The 15,797-nt window shown below is 41.6% G+C and overlaps 1 protein-coding gene across 8 annotated transcripts in view; it reads right to left on the bottom strand.

The window, feature by feature from the left end:
* pnpla6 (patatin-like phospholipase domain containing 6) overlaps nt 1–15,797 on the bottom strand; it is a 31,781-nt gene that overhangs the window by 9,152 nt on the left and 6,832 nt on the right. For 2 of the 8 annotated variants that reach the window (XM_030398799.1, XM_030399223.1), the window contains exons 3-31: nt 15,590–15,658; nt 15,390–15,458; nt 15,035–15,122; nt 14,834–14,916; nt 14,582–14,673; nt 14,320–14,460; nt 13,540–13,699; nt 13,047–13,127; nt 12,444–12,572; nt 12,163–12,243; nt 11,727–11,862; nt 11,492–11,566; nt 10,352–10,452; nt 9,683–9,862; nt 8,467–8,544; nt 8,060–8,265; nt 7,674–7,805; nt 7,397–7,520; nt 6,859–6,972; nt 6,708–6,783; nt 6,459–6,608; nt 6,208–6,271; nt 5,801–5,969; nt 5,533–5,715; nt 5,000–5,118; nt 4,155–4,311; nt 3,881–3,997; nt 3,688–3,757; nt 744–860 (exon numbers count right to left, since the gene is read on the bottom strand). In XM_030398799.1, coding sequence (XP_030254659.1) covers nt 744–860; nt 3,688–3,757; nt 3,881–3,997; nt 4,155–4,311; nt 5,000–5,118; nt 5,533–5,715; nt 5,801–5,969; nt 6,208–6,271; nt 6,459–6,608; nt 6,708–6,783; nt 6,859–6,972; nt 7,397–7,520; nt 7,674–7,805; nt 8,060–8,265; nt 8,467–8,544; nt 9,683–9,862; nt 10,352–10,452; nt 11,492–11,566; nt 11,727–11,862; nt 12,163–12,243; nt 12,444–12,572; nt 13,047–13,127; nt 13,540–13,699; nt 14,320–14,460; nt 14,582–14,673; nt 14,834–14,916; nt 15,035–15,122; nt 15,390–15,458; nt 15,590–15,658 — 3,361 coding nt within the window. The remainder of the gene's footprint in view (nt 1–743; nt 861–3,687; nt 3,758–3,880; nt 3,998–4,154; nt 4,312–4,999; nt 5,119–5,532; nt 5,716–5,800; nt 5,970–6,207; nt 6,272–6,458; nt 6,609–6,707; nt 6,784–6,858; nt 6,973–7,396; nt 7,521–7,673; nt 7,806–8,059; nt 8,266–8,466; nt 8,545–9,682; nt 9,863–10,351; nt 10,453–11,491; nt 11,567–11,726; nt 11,863–12,162; nt 12,244–12,443; nt 12,573–13,046; nt 13,128–13,539; nt 13,700–14,319; nt 14,461–14,581; nt 14,674–14,833; nt 14,917–15,034; nt 15,123–15,389; nt 15,459–15,589; nt 15,659–15,797) is intronic. The other 6 variants (XM_030398956.1, XM_030398883.1, XM_030399044.1 and 3 more) reach the window with 6 other exon arrangements.

Here is a 15,797-nt window from a genome sequence, read left to right as displayed (position 1 = left end):
TTACAAGGTGGCATTATGATTGTGTTATTTCTGTGTCCTCTGGATCCATTTATTACAGTCAGATCACAGCGGAATCTCTTTGTTTTGGCTTCATACCAATGTAGTAAAACAGATTAATCCAATCTAAGTCTACTTACTGGTTACAGTCACTATTTATTTATTTTTCACACCTATAAGGAACCTGCCACTTACTGGAGCGAATGGACGGGCGCTCTGCAGCTGAGGACTGAGCAGTGGTCTGCCTCAGTTAGCAATGGAAGCTGCAGTCCTCCAGACACTGTGTGTTTGCGAGTAACGCAAATAAAAAGTAATAATCCTGCGATCAAACTTGGGCGTGCAATGCAAGGCGAATATTCTCTTCACGTTTGGTCTGATCGCACCGATAGATTCCCCGACATGCGCGGGAAAACCCTCGCTTCTGATAAGATAGCTAAGATCAGCGATTAAATTCAGGCCCCAAGCCAACTGGAGAAAGTGAGCTCTGTGTGTGTGAGTGTGTGTGTGAAACAAATGCCAATCAGAGAGAATAGTATGTCGTATTGGTCGCTATTGAGAGAAAGATGATGTGTGATATACACACATGTAGATTTAGTCTTTCCTTCCAAACCATGGGTTCCCAGTGTCCACCTGGGGTTAGTTACGAGTGAGAACTTGGAAGAGGAAGGGGAGGGTAGCCGAGTGGTTGATTGTCAACTTAGGGATGAGAGGAGGAGGTTTTGGTGAGCGGGTGTTTAAAATCTGACCTGGGACATTGTTAACATAGCAACCATCCACAAGCAAGTGGCCATCCTTGGGGTCGCACAGGGGAGGTAAATAGGGGGTGTAGGAGGCGCTGGCTCTAACATAGCGCCAGACGCAACCTGTCGGGAAATGGAGATGGAGAAGGAGGAACACATCAAATATGGGCCGGACTCCACGTCACAGATGGAAAAGAGAGAAACAGACAGAGAAAGAGAGAGAGAGAGAAAGAGAAAGAGAGAGCGAGAGAAAGAGAGAGCGAGAGAAGGACAGAGAGAGAGAGAGAGAGAGGGAGCCCGCAACAAAGAGAGGAAGGGGAGTACAATGTCAACAATATTTTTCATTCTGAAGTTGTGGTAAATTCTAGCATGAGGCCAATTTGAGATCAAAGGGACAACTCGATGGCCAAATAGATTAAACTAGTCGAGGGCTAATTAAAGGAAGCATTATAGACTTTGTTTAGAATTTTGACAGGTGGAAACCAAAATATACACCCAATATAATTTTGGGAATGTGCTACAAACAACAACAGCAACAACAACAACAACAAGAATTAAGGCTATGTTTCCCTTAAACCAGTATGTTTTATGAATGACAACAAATATGTCAGATAAATGAAACCAGAAGTGTGTAAATCACCTTTGTAACCTAAAGACAGTGATGCAAGGTTTGTTTCATGAGTTCATTGAGCAAATTAAAAATAAATAGTATTAGCATTGTTAGATGTCTGGTCTGACAAGCAAGGTGGGCGGAAGGGAGGGAGAGAGAGAGAGAGAGAGAGAGGGAGAGAGGGGGAGAGAGAGAGAGAGAGAGAGAGAGAGAGAGAGAGAGAGAGAGAGAGAGAGAGAGAGAGAGAGAAAGACCACCACCACCATTTCTAGAAAAGTTGTTGGGTGTTAAACTACACTCTCCAAACTGTAGAATGAAGAGAATACTGCAAGGGAAGCTGGAAAAGGTTTTACAAGAAAGATGGGTGTTTCGGATCTCTGTTTTTTCTCACTGGATAAAACCAAAAGCTCTAATGCAACCCCATTACACAGTGTACCCTACATCAAACCGCCAAAATGGCTGACAATTTATCTTTTGTTTCTATGCTAGGAGCCAAAGTAACATAATAGCACTACCATAGTGATATCTAACAAGAGGCACACCAGAAAGAACTACAGGAAGCGCAGAATGGAGGTAAAGCAGTGAGAGAAGCAACATGGGATGTCATTAAGGAGCGCGGGGGAGGGAAAGGCAAGTTGGAGTGTTCTGGATCCTACACGTTGACATGGACTTGGGAGAGGAATCAGCGACTACACAGGTTATTTTTGTCTTAAGAGTGACCTACAGATGGGCAGCTCTGTGATGTCTCTCTATGTACAGAAAGACTTGACATAAAGGAGATATACTGTAGATACAGGGCATAATCTGGGAGTTTAAGACACATGTGATGGACAAGAAAATGATGAAAAAGCTACAGCTTTGATCAATTAGGATATGAAACGAAGAAGTTAAGAAGGATAAAGACCAGAAGTTTAATAGAGACAGAAAATAACATCAAGATTTAGAATCATTAAGAGAAAGAAAGAAAGAAAGAAAGAAAGAAAGAAAGAAAGAAAGAAAGACAGAAAGAAAGAAAGAATCTATTACAGTAAATCAAAAGAGGCAGATGATGGGAACAATGAGACAGAGAGAGAAAGGCTTTGCTCCAGCAGTTAGTTCAGACACATGCCAAGATGCAAACATCCAGTGTTTCCCTGCAAACCCCTCAAATCCAGTAATCAACCTGAAATATTATAATTCAATCCTGCAATAATGCCTTAATTTGATGCACAATACTATAATTACGAGGTCGCATTACAGTAATTATACAAAGAAAAAGGTTTAGAAAAAGGCTGGAAAACACACTGGATTTGTGGGGTTGGTCGGAGGTCCTTCGAGGCTAAGTCTACTTCAGCTAATGTTAGTGATGGTGCATTTTTTAATGCAAGTCAAAAGAAATCATTTGCCTTCATATAAGCTAAAACAGACACGAGCATACAAACAGCTACACTGTGTTTTCTTTTGTACATGTGAAATCTCTGACACTTTTCTAAGCCCCTGGCGACGGGGCTCACTCCAAACCAGACTGAAACTGGCAGGTTCATGGAGACAAAATAGAGGGTTCGCGACTAAAATGAAGGGGTGCAATTGATGGATACTTGGATGGCGAAATATACTATATGACGAATCGCCCCTTCCATTTCACCCACTCGTTATCATACTTGCAATTTGGCCATAATGTGATATAAATTCAATTTTCCATTCAAATATACTTCTCTTGATATTTAAAAATCTCGTTCAAGGCTGTTGTGGTAACTGTACTGGCAGTTTGAGAACGCACCAGCTTCAATGTATTTTGGAGTAAAACTCGCCTCAAAACATGAATCCAAGGGGAAGGCAGTTCAGTCACTCTAGATGATGCACAAGCCAGTTAAATATTTGTGTAACGCTTCAAGTTGTGCCTACTGATACAATATTTATAGAGCTGTTGTATAAAAAAATGCTACACTGCCTAATGTCACTTCTGAAATCTAGAGAGTGTAACAACATGTCGATATATTCACTAAGGTAATTAAGCTTTAGTTCCTGTTCCTGCTTTACCTCGGACTGACCGCTGCTGGCGTCACTCAACATATAATTACTTTCGAGACATAAAGTGATGACGTTGCCAATTTCACACATTAGTTCTCCGTCATTCAGAACAGGATTATTTATAGAGTTTTGTTAAATGTTAAGAAAGACTTAAGCAATTACTCATGCTATTTATTTTGTATTTCTTTGTTGCCGTACATGTTTGTTCATAATCTACAGATATTAAATATATTGCATTGAAAAAGGACTGTAATGTAAAAAGGGTGCTGTCTTCTGTCTTTATCACTATAGCAATATGAAAGAGATGGGTGTTGGTCAGCTATCACTTACCATCCTGGTGAACACGCATGGCTGAAGCTGTGATGTCAGTGGTGACATTAAAGTATGGCAGCCACAGGTCCTGAGAACACAGAGAGTATTACAGGGTCATAAACCGTAATATTGTTTTCCCAGTGACTGATTCAAAAGCATGACCTTCTTGTTTTCTGGCAGAGCTTACTGCAGTGGAAAACAAATCCCTCACCTCAGCTTGCTTGTCCTGGAACACTTTATAGATGCTGGTGTTGAAGGCAGAACCGGAGAACATGGAGGTGATGGGATAGGTCAGGTCCAGGACTGTTTTAAATACCGAATTCATTGCCTGTTGAACAACAAAAGAGTCTATTTGTTTTTGTTTCTTGTCAGTTATCGGACATTTCCCTATTAATACAATAAAGAAAAATGAATTATTGGCTGCAATATTAGACAAATGAGCAAAACAAGGATGACTGAATAGTGGATAGAGATGTGTGCGGTACCTTGGACCACTCTCTGGCTCTCTGTTTGGTTCTGACGGCACTCCTCTCCTCAGCGTATAGTGCACCGATGAATGAGCCGATTGAGGTCCCACCTACTATGTCAATAGGAATCCCCGCTTCCTCCATAGCTTTGATCACGCCCACATGAGAGCAGCCTCTGCACGACAAACATGTTTGACAAAAGTCAGGTACTGGGGATGTTATTGATTACTCATTAATTGATTATGCAGCGTTCAAAATTTAACCAGCTAAAAATGAAGTGTAAAATAGTGAAACCGACAATCTGAGGTGGGCACAAATAGATCAAAAAGGGTCTTCTTACACATTAATAATACTTATCAAATATATCAAAATGAAACAGAAAAAATTTTATTTTTAAAATACAATATCACATTTTAGCCATTTATTTTCCTCAAAATGGGTTGGATTTTGTTGGGCCAGTTATCTGGTGACAACAGTCGGGATTAGTCTGAATTAAAGACATTATTTGAGTTATTCTAGTTTATTATTCAAGTAACTTGGTGTATATCTGTTCTTTTAACTACTAATGTAGTCTACTCTGATTCTGCATCCAACAAAGATCCCGTCAGTGGTCAAAACGTATTAATTAAATAAAGTGCCTAATATTTGCATACTGTCATTAGAATTCACTAATACCGAGAGGAAACTGAAACATTCTCGAGTGATAGGTCTTATTGTGGAATCACAAAGAGAAGTTCCAGGCAGCTGACAGATTACACAATATCCCGTCAGGTGGGCAGACTCCATTGCCAATATTTCAAAACACTAGGATTTGTAAGACACAAGCTGCTCTCTACATGTCAGTACTGATAGTTGATGCTCACCTGGCTCCACCTCCTCCCAGCACCAGAGCGATGCTGTTTCCAGTCAGGACTCGGGCCAGCCGAGAGAAATCACTGTGCCTGTCTGCCGTTTTCTCAAACACCTTCTCATACACCTCCCTCTGCACAGACATGGAAGATACAAATGAAAAGACATCAAAAACTTCCCCTTCTGATGAACATTTTGCAACATGAGAGTTTTCTTGCACATTTTCCAACTAATGGTTGTAACTAACTGTGTTTTAAGTTTACATTAAGGTCAGATCAATTTTAATAGTATAGCCCAAATTCACAAATCAATATGTCTTATTTGACCTTAGAACCTGTACAATGTACCCTTTGTCCTTAGACCCTTGATTGACCACCAACACGTACCACCAGAGAAAATGAACATTTAGGAGTATAAATGAGGGTAATGTCCACTAGGTTCCCTGATTCTAGTAGAGTATTCCATAGTACAGTGCATATGTAATATACATAACTATAACAATTTCTTTACAAAACGGCTAGAAATGACAGTAAAGTTTGCTTCCTACCAGTTTGCTGGGGCTGCGTCTGGAGAAGACCCTACGGGGACACTTGAGGTGCAGATGCCCGGAGCACCAGCTACGCATGTTAAGCCACTCGACAGTCCTAGATGGGCCCGGCCCATCCTCTTTGTGCAGGAGGACCAGCTGCTTCAGAGCCCGAACTGCTGTGTTCTCCAGCATCTGCTCCAACTGAAAGGGAAGCGAGGAGGGTAGAGACAAGAGTCAGAAAAGAGACACGGCTGAAAATGTCCTTTCTCTTCTGTCGACCACATACCTCTCCCAGAGCAGGCTCCTGGTCCCCCAGGCCGACAATGAGGATGCAGTCAGCCTGGCGGATGCAGCGCTGAGTCCACGGGGTCATGCTGTTGTCAGTCTGGTACAGGACAATCCGATTGATGTCCTCCTGCTGGGCCAGCCAGCCAGACAGACGGTACTCGTGGATACTGATGGATACAGGAGAAAAGCAGGGACGACGATATGGAGGAGGGTTTTAATTCATCCGCAAAAAAAGAAAAGGAAAGAAAACAAAAATAATGTAATGATAAAAGGCTTTATGGCATCAGGTTATGAAAAAAAATTTAATGATGGAGTTAATAAAACAACGGTGCAGTTGGAAAACTTTTGTGATGATGTTTAAAAAAAGACAAAGAACTGAGATACATTTGTGGCTGTTAGACTGACCTGTCCAAAGCAGAAGCACCCAGGCGCTCTCTGATAATGTCACTGGTTAATAGCAGAGTGGGGCCTGCAACGTCAAACAGAGGAAACATATAAAAACATAAAATAAAAATTAAAAAAAGAATGAAACACTTCCACTTGTGTGTTCCAATCTGTTGAACTTTTAGGTGCTGTAATGTGTATTTCCAGCATAACCAAGTAATCCCGGATATAAAAAGGGCTGCTGGAAAAGAATTAAACATTAGTGTTCCTACCGATGGCACTGAGGGCATGGCTGAGCTCCAGGTTGAATGCGTTGATCGGCACCTCATCACATACAGGCAGGACTGCCACAGTGGAGAGGTTGCTGGCGGGGTTGGTGACATCAGCACTTGTTGCCATACTGGGCAGACTCAGAGCTGAACCTGGAAGACAAGATCAGACAGTCTTTAAGTATACTGTATGTTAAAACGCATCAGTATGTTCAGGTGCACAATGAAAAATGCTTATTAACATGACCTCACCTGAGAACGGCCCGCGACCCTGCTGCAGGTTTCCAAGAATCTTTTGGCCTAATAAGTGAATAAGCCTCGTCACCACCTGAACAGACGTCAGACATCAGCGCCATTTCAGCAGCACACACAAGCACAACCAGATCAAGATGTCGTCACTGACCTGAGGATATCGTCTTTTGATGTTATTGAGTGTTCCCTCTGGCAGTTTGACCAGCTCTGTGTCTCTCACAGCGTGGACGGTGGTGGCTCTCGGCTGCTTGGTCAAAGCCTCCACCTGAAGTATAAAGCAAAACTTTGAGATGTTTCTGAATTTGACTGCAAAAACTCAAAATTAGTAGTGTATTGGTGTAATTTCTAGACAAAAATATCTCATTACACTTGTTCCATTGGCACCATGTATTTATTTTAATTTAATATCATATCATTTATCCTTTTAACTTGTTTTTGATGTGGCTTTTTATCCCCTGTATAGCTACAACAAGAAGGTAATAATGATAAATAATTTAACCACCTTTTTAGTCAAAATGGTGCAAAAAAATACTAAAAGCACATCTGTAAATCTGTTTCAACCACTAATCAAAAACCCAACAAAATAGCCAAAATGTTTTCATTTTGAGGCTCCGTATGGGTTTTTTGACAGATTTTAAAACACAGGCAGAATGGTCCTATGTCCGAGGGGAACAGATTCTGTTTCTCACCACTCCAATGAGGTCTCCTCGGCCGTATTCCCCCACTAGTTCTTTTTTGCCATTCGCCTTACGTATGACTGAACGCAGACGTCCATTCAGAACAATGTAGGTGCAGTCTGACTGGTCGTCCTGTCTGTAGGTGTGAGGGAAAAAAAACAAAAAAAAACACACAAATACTGAAGCAGCCATTATAAATAAACTTGAAATTAATACACAGAGGGAATGAAGTACAGTTTGCTTAATATTTGTCTGGCTGTTAATTTAAAAAATAGTTAAAGTGGAGTACCTGTAGAGGGCTCTGCCAGCCTCCACAGCCATCCAGTCAATAGCAAAGTCCATCTGCCTGACAAAAGGGGACATGCGGATGGCCACCGTGTGAGCCGCACTCAGCACCACACTGGGCTGCTCCCTCATGATCCTGCAGGGGGCAGCACACAGCACAGGCACAGACTTGAGCAACACTGGCTGGATAGCATTCATATTGCTTATAAGCAGATGGTTCATAGTAACACTGAATGGGCCCAGCAATAATCAAAGCTCAGAAGGTCTGAATAGAAAGCTTCAACATGAAATAGACTTTATAATCATTGTTAGACATATAATGAGAAATGTTTGCTTTAGTAATTATTGCAAATTCAACTTGACTTTGGACTGTAAAAAGCTGATACTCACTCGTAGAAATCCGACTTTGAGATCTTGAGGTAAGTGCAGTCCCGGACGGCTTTGATGGTGAAAATGAGGGGTTCTCCGGTGAGCACAGCAAGCTGGCCTACCATCTCCCCCGGGTGGGTCACAAATAAACAGACTGCGTCCTGCTTGTTTATCATGCGCTGGTAGACATGCAGACAACCAGACAGGACAAAGTGTAGACTCACATCCTAAAAGAGTGAAAAGGGAAGGGGAGAACACAAACAGGGGAGGATTAAAAATAAATTGTATTGCTTTATTATCTGACACGTTTTAGTTGTTGTTGTTGGTGTTATTGCAGTGAATCAGTTAAAACACTTGCTGTATTTGAATACTATACTTTCTCCTACTACTATGTACCTAAAGGAAGAAAGATTAGTCCATTTTAGTACCTGGTCTCCCTGTCTGGCTAAGACAGCTCCAGCTTTTGCATGGTGCAGAGTCACTCTTCCATTTAACAAGGATGGGTCCTGGAGATAAAAAAAAAAGAAGAAAATTACATAAAAGTCTGAAAAAAAAATCAAGCCAAGCAGTGATATAAGTGAGTCACACTGGTGGAGAAATGTGGAGGAAACGTCTTCATTCTACTTTGTTCAAGCTGCCGCGATTCTGCAACTTTAATTTCACTTATGGTTTGATCTAGAAACACCAACATAATGTTTTGAAACATAAGGTCTCGCAATACTACACTAACACTTGTTGGAAGGGATTACCCAATATTGCAACGCTGCTACACAACCTTAGCAGCTGATTATTCTTTTAGCACAAATCTGTGTTAGAATTTAATCTACATACTTGTGGCACAGAGAAGTTGAGCCGGATTTTCTAAACAATCAATACAACGTGTTACAGTTAGCATCCAGGTCAGCTGAACTCTGGTTTTTCACCGTGTTTTTTTTGGCTTATTTACCAAACACACAGGAACAGCTCATGTCTCAGTATTTAGTGGACTGTGGCTCGACAGTGCAGCCCTCCCTCCCCTCATCTACAGTATGTACTGGGCACGGCTCTTCTGCGGACTGACCCCCTTTTGACATTGTAATCTGTCAGCAGATGCTCTGGGGTGATTTGCAACAATGTGCTCATTCATGCAAAAAAGAAAAGAAAAGAATAATGTAATGAGCATGTTATCATTTCTAAATTGGTCCTACAGTATATGGCATGATTGGGAGAGCACTGCACTAACGGCATGTTTAGAGCCTGTTGTACTTGCTAAAGATTGAAAACAGAACAAAACACTAATGTAATATGATGGAAACATAATTGATAACACCGTTTGACATATTCTAGAAAGCATCTAGTACTATAGTCACAACCACAAAGAATTGTGCTGACACATTTCTTCGTTTTTGAAGCTGAAGAAGTGAGTAAATGTAAATGACTTGAAATGACACCTTTCTTGATCTTGCTGTAATTTTCTATTATAGTACTTGTGCTCTCGGTTTTGCAGCCAGTTTGATAAATGTACTCTGTTCTTTACACATAGTTTTCATTCATCACAAATACAAAATAAAACTTTTTCTTGATGTAAACATGAGGAAATTCTGTTCAGGGTTTTTGTCTCAGCTCAGAAGTGTCCGTGCCCTACTGGAAGAAATGTCAACAAACCTCAATCTTCATGAGTTTGAGGACTTCTTTCTGAGCTTCCTCAAACAGAGCAGCACTTGATCGATTTGATACAGGTGTGAAAATGTTGTCCACTCCGGCCTCTTCCTCTGGATACAGATAGATCCCTGAGGGAACCTCATCCACTGTCACCCTCCTCTCCCTCTGGTCCTGGGATACAGACTGTTATGATACACATATGTACAAATAAGAGAATGTTTGATGAGGTGCTTTCCTCCTATTGAGATTGGAAATCTGCTCCTACAAAAAACTAAACATTTTCATGATGACATGATAAAGACTTAATCTTAAAATCTGGTGTCAGATTACAACATATGGGTTGCTGTTTTTTTTTTTTCAAACAATAATCATCAAATGTATGTGTTCAAAACTATATATTAAAAATCATATTGGGGTTTGAAACAATAGATATGAGCAACAACTCAATTATCAATAATCCTTAGAGAAATTTCATTTTAAATATTTGTGGCTCTTGGGTTACAACACGTAAGAAGTTCACTGCAGGGCATGACTAACAACACGTTAGTCATGCCCTGCAGTGAACTTCTTTGTTCTCAAACATTATTATGGATCATAGTGCAACTACCCCACTGTATATCAATTAAGTCACATTTATCATATGTGTGTCTCAGGAGTGTGAAGCGTACTGACCCGAGTAAAAGTAGGAGGAGTGTTGCCGTCCTCTGCAGACACAGAGATCCGCCCCCTCTCGTATGCCATGTCAAAGTCTGATCTCAGGCTTTTTTGGATACCTGCAGACAAAACATTGATAATGTCAACAGTCAGTCCACAGACTGCTTTTGTTAGCTGATAACCATGTATCTGAACTCTGAGAAATGATTATGCGTGAATTAAACAAATTAATAGGGAGCAAGTGGTTCAATGTGTAGCAAGTTTTAAAAAACATAAGCATCAGTTTTCATAATCCAGAATAGAAACAACCTGTTGGATATAAACAGTTTCCATATAAAAGCAACTATACTGGGAGGATGAGTCCTAAAAAGGTCAAATAAATGTCTTTTAAAAGGATTAAAATGTTTCTTGAAGCTAGGAGGGATTTTCCTGTGAGACTTTCTGAGACACACCTGTGTTCAATTATGAGAGTATAAGCAAGAGAAGGAATGTACCATGTAAAAAAAAACAAATGTCTGAATCACCTTTCATTCTGAGGCTACAGTGATTTTGGGCACAGGGTTTTAGTTTGACAGGATCAAAACAAATCAAATCTCTGGAACTTCTTTGCCTTAACTGTCACAAACACATGAGCGAATAGAAGTAAACAGACTGCAATTTGCCCTCAGTTCATCGTGTCACACCATGCCTTCCAGGCATGCCCTCACTGCTGGCTATCACGTGACAACATCTGTCATCATAGCCATAAATCTGTCTGTGCCAACTTGCCGCGACCTGAAAATGGTTGGCTTGTCTTTCTAACTGCAACTGTGCTTTATTTGAAAGAGCACAGAGAGCCTGCAGCTACAGTGAGGGTAATAACTGTTTGTGCATGTCCAGGAGGAGCAAATTTAAAAAACCTTAACTTGAAAAAAATGCTTTTAATATGACTGGTGTGAACATGCCCAAAGATCAGTTACATGTACTGTATTGTAGACAGACGTCAGAAGAGCACAGGGGGGTGGTTTAGGGTTCCTCTTTTCAGGCATCTCACCAATGTTTTAATGCACGTACTTTTTCAGAATCGCAAAACGTTTAAATAACGCTCACCCTGATAATTGGTTAAAATGAAAGACCATTAAGAAAACGTTATATCTCAACAAGAGAGAAGTCCCTCACCAGCAATGTCAACCGGCATGGAGATGGTCCTGCTCAGAGTTGGCACTGTTGCACCATCCTTCCCTTGTTCTCCTCCTGTACATACAGAAAACCACAGATGCAGAATTTAACAGCACCCAAACACTGAACTATCACTGGAAAATGGAGAGTCTAGACAGAAAGCAATACATGTATAATTAAGATTCATTTTCTCAACCTCTTTGAGTGACGTGAGCTCTGTGTTCCTGAACAGTACCTGTAGCTTCGCCCTTAATGGCAGCTTCTCTGTGCTCCTCGGTCACTGTCAGGCTGCCAAAGCGCTTGCCATGGCGGACGGGACTGGTGCGAGTCGGGTGAGGGGAGGGAGGTGGCAGACGTGAGGGCTGCATTTCCTATAGGACAAACGCAAGTGGAAAAATGTACGTGTTCATTTGTGAGTGTGTGTGTGTGTGTTTGTGAGATTGTTTGTGTGAGATTGGATGGAGAGACACAGCATTAACATTTGGTGACTCAGATCTTAATAAAAACAGGATGCGTATGTGTACTGGGCTAATGATGCAGAATTCCTGATAAATGCCAAACCACATCACCCCCAGATGTTTGCAAGGGTCTGGTTCACTGTGGGTTGTGTGTGTGTGTGTGTGTGTGTGTGTGTGTGTGTGTGTGTGTGTGCGCGCGCGCGATCAACTCACATGGCTGAAGAGCTCATTGGTGAGCCCCAGGTAGTTGTGCAGGGCGAGGACTGTTACTCTTTGGAGACGAACCATGATAATCTGAACAGAGACAAACCAACAGGAAGTAAGTAATTTGACTCATCAAATGCAAACTGATGACTTCATGGGTGCATGCATTCCAGAAAACTATACATCGGAGCACAACGGAACTCATAGATACACTCACATTGTATATACAGTATATACATACGATTTTTTTTTTTTTAATATCAACAATGTAACTAACACACTCGACTCACCTGTACTACTCGCACCAGGCTCTCAGGGTACTTCTCAAATATAGCGAGGAAGGCCTCGACAGGTAAACGGAGAACAGTGGAAACCTCTGCAGCCCTAGCCAACACCGTTCTATAAGGCTTCTGGTGGCCCTGCACACAAACATCACACAGAATACCTCACAAAACATTCACGTTTTAAGAAGCACTGATGTGGAAGGCTCGCATCTTCTAGGCATTTCTAGAATTAATGTTATGTTTAATCTTAGTCTCAAACAAAAGCAAAATCTTCTCGGTCATCATGTTAAACCCTTTGTTTATTCACATCACACTGATTCCATTCAGTTTATGCAGGATTTCTCACTGGATTAAAACTAAAGATCAACGTACAAGTCATGCGTCTGTCAGGTTGGGTGAGTCAACTGGTGGCTGATGTGAGGTGTGAGGAAGAGGGTGTGGCTCTAACACACTCATATCCAGGAATGTGTCTCATTCATTTTGCATAATGTGTGTGTCCGTGTATTGGGGAAGCAGGTGTGTGTAGAGGTGTGATGCAGCGCACTTGTCTGCCTGTGTGTGTGTGTGTGTGTGTGTGTGTGTGTGTTGCAAGATGTGGGTGTGACCTACTGTGATGACATCCAGGATGCTGAGCAGGCTGTGGACACTGTCTCCTGGGTAAACCTCCTTCACCACACTTTCTTTGCCATCCTGGACAGACAGGAAGAAGACATGAATATCAGTGGATAATGACTTGTATTTATTCAGTGTTCCAAGACTCTCAGTTTCAGAGATACAGATAACACCTGGATAAAAAAAAGGAAAAACATCCTACCCAAATCGCGTTAAATACCATTGAGACTGTCTGTAGGATACTTATTATTATGGTGATTAAGAAATCAACCTTTGCAAACAGCCACATTCCCCTTGTTCCCTAATGAGATTATCTAAGTCAAATGTTAATAGATGCTAATACGCTGTTAAAGCCAGAACTCCCATGGTTAAGCACCTTAGAAGTTTTGCTCCTGTAAGTTTTGAATGCTGCACAATTTGTAGCGTAAATCCTCACACACAGAAACTGTCACATGCACGACAGTCACAGTAAATCAGGATAAATGCGTACCGCTCCAGTAAGGCACAATTCTAGTTTTCCATCCTGGACCACGTAGATGCTGCTGTCAGGCTGGCCTGGCCTGAACACGTACTCCCCTTGTTGGAACTGCACAAACACCATGTGTTTGCAGAGCTCCAGGAAGAGGGGCTTCTCAAAGTGACCCAGCACGCTGCAGTGAAGGACGACACAGAGGTTAGGAAGTTTGTACACACACACAAACAGGTGTGTACAGGTGTGAATCTGGTTTATATATTCAAAAATGCTAGGCTTTTCTTTAAAAAATTTTTTTTCTGTGTTAAGTTCTGTGGAATGCTATTAGCTGAGCTTTATGAGCACATTTAGCTTGGCAACCGCTTCATAATAGAGCCACACATCTCACAGGCATGTCTGTAGAAGTGACGCTAATGTTTCACAGGAGTTGCTTATCAATCATGCAAAGCAGATGTGTAATGTATGAAATGTTTGGGCCTTTAAAAGATTTGGCTTTACACGAGCAGTACATAATAAGGCTGCAACTAATGTCAATTTTCATTATCATTTAATCAATAGATTTTCTGCGCCAGTGACTTAATTTGACTTAAAGTAGATTTTATCGAGTGTGTTTGTGAGCGTCTGTGTGCACATGAGTTTTGACTGGATACACACACAAAAAACCCATATTTTTTCAATATGGCACATTCAGGATGCTGCGTATTAAAAGTCCCAGTGCTGGGGGTGGGAGAACCACTGGAGTAATCAACCAAATGTGGCAGCTTTAGTACATAAAAACACAATTTAAGACCGACCTACCGGACATTTTTGAGCATGTAGAGCACCTCGGAGGGGAGGTGGGAGTTGGCCACATCAAATTCAGTGAGGTCGGCCTCCAGCACTGAGGGAGGGGGCTCCTTAGCCTGCAGAATGGGCACCTCCTTCTTAAAGCGCAGGATCCTGCAGAGCACAAAGACAGGAGGAGAGACGAGAAGAAGTGATGTGGAGGCGTCTGAACAACCAACACTGAACTGGTCGCGACCGTATTAATAGTTTGGTGCACGTCAGCTTTCTGATGTACTTTTTGGCAATGTTGAGCATCTTCTGCTTCTTCTTTAGGCGTGGCCGAGAGGACGAGGAAGTACCCACCAGGGAAGAGGTAGACTGCGAGACCTGTTGGGAGACATGTTTGTTTGAATGATATTCCTGTGATATTGCACTTGTAGTAGAGAAATGATATGTAACGCAGTGTGAGTCAGAGCCAGCCCATGATAAGTACAGCAGTGATATGCATTCTGACTGTTGAAGTATTTCTTGTCAGCCACACACTCACTTTACGCATGATCTTTCGCCCGTAGAACATGACTTTGTCCCTCTTGCGAAAGCGGTATTTTGGTGCCTCCTGAGCTTCCAGGTCTGTTGAATATAACAGATGACAAATTACCATAGAAATACATGTAAGATCGCATTTCTTACTACTATCATTATTTGTTTTCAGCACATTGGTGAGACGGGGATCTCAGCAGTTACTGACTTCGAAGCTGGATCCTCCGCAAGATGAAGAAGATGAGGATGGCGATAAGGACTATGGCAATGCCCGCACCAATCACCATCCCCACCATCTGAAGAGAAGAGAGCAAAAGAGGTGAGTTTTAGTATTTCATTTTGTAGGGTAAAAGTAATTGTTCTGCACTGAAATTATATTTAATATACTGCATGTAAGGATTTAATTATTTCATCGACTTATCTGTGTTTTCTAAATATTATTTGTGCTAAATCTTATTTCCTGACTTTCTCTTCCAGTGGGCAGATGTGTGGCAGCAATATGATTTCCTGCAGTAGTGACCTAACAGCAGCTGAATGAAAGCAACGGGAACAGGCCAGTGTACCTCAATGAAACTAACCATGCTCGTCTGTAGTTCCTCCTCCACAAACGTCTTGATGTTATCAAACCCGTCCTAACAGAGAAATACAAAATCTTATTTCCTGACTTTCTCTTCCTGTGGGTAGATGTGTGGCAGCAATATGATTTCCTGCAGTAGTGACCTAACAGCAGCTAAATGAAAGCAACGGGAACAGGCCAGTGTACCTCAGTGAAACTAACCATGCTTGTCTGTAGTTCCTCCTCCACAAACGTCTTGATGTTATCAAACCCGTCCTAACAGAGAAATACAAAATTATTAATTCAAGCAAACAACCACAACTTCTACAGGCAGCATGCTAGCTGCTCAGTAGCATACCCACTGGCTGCTACAGTATTTTGAGATTGAAAGACTGTGTGAGTCTGGGCTTGAAGG

Source organism: Sparus aurata, chromosome 1, assembly GCF_900880675.1.
Source record: "Sparus aurata chromosome 1, fSpaAur1.1, whole genome shotgun sequence".
Taxonomy (NCBI): domain Eukaryota; kingdom Metazoa; phylum Chordata; class Actinopteri; order Spariformes; family Sparidae; genus Sparus; species Sparus aurata.
Note: the sequence above shows the minus strand (reverse complement) of the source record. Positions and strands in the feature narration are given on the sequence as shown.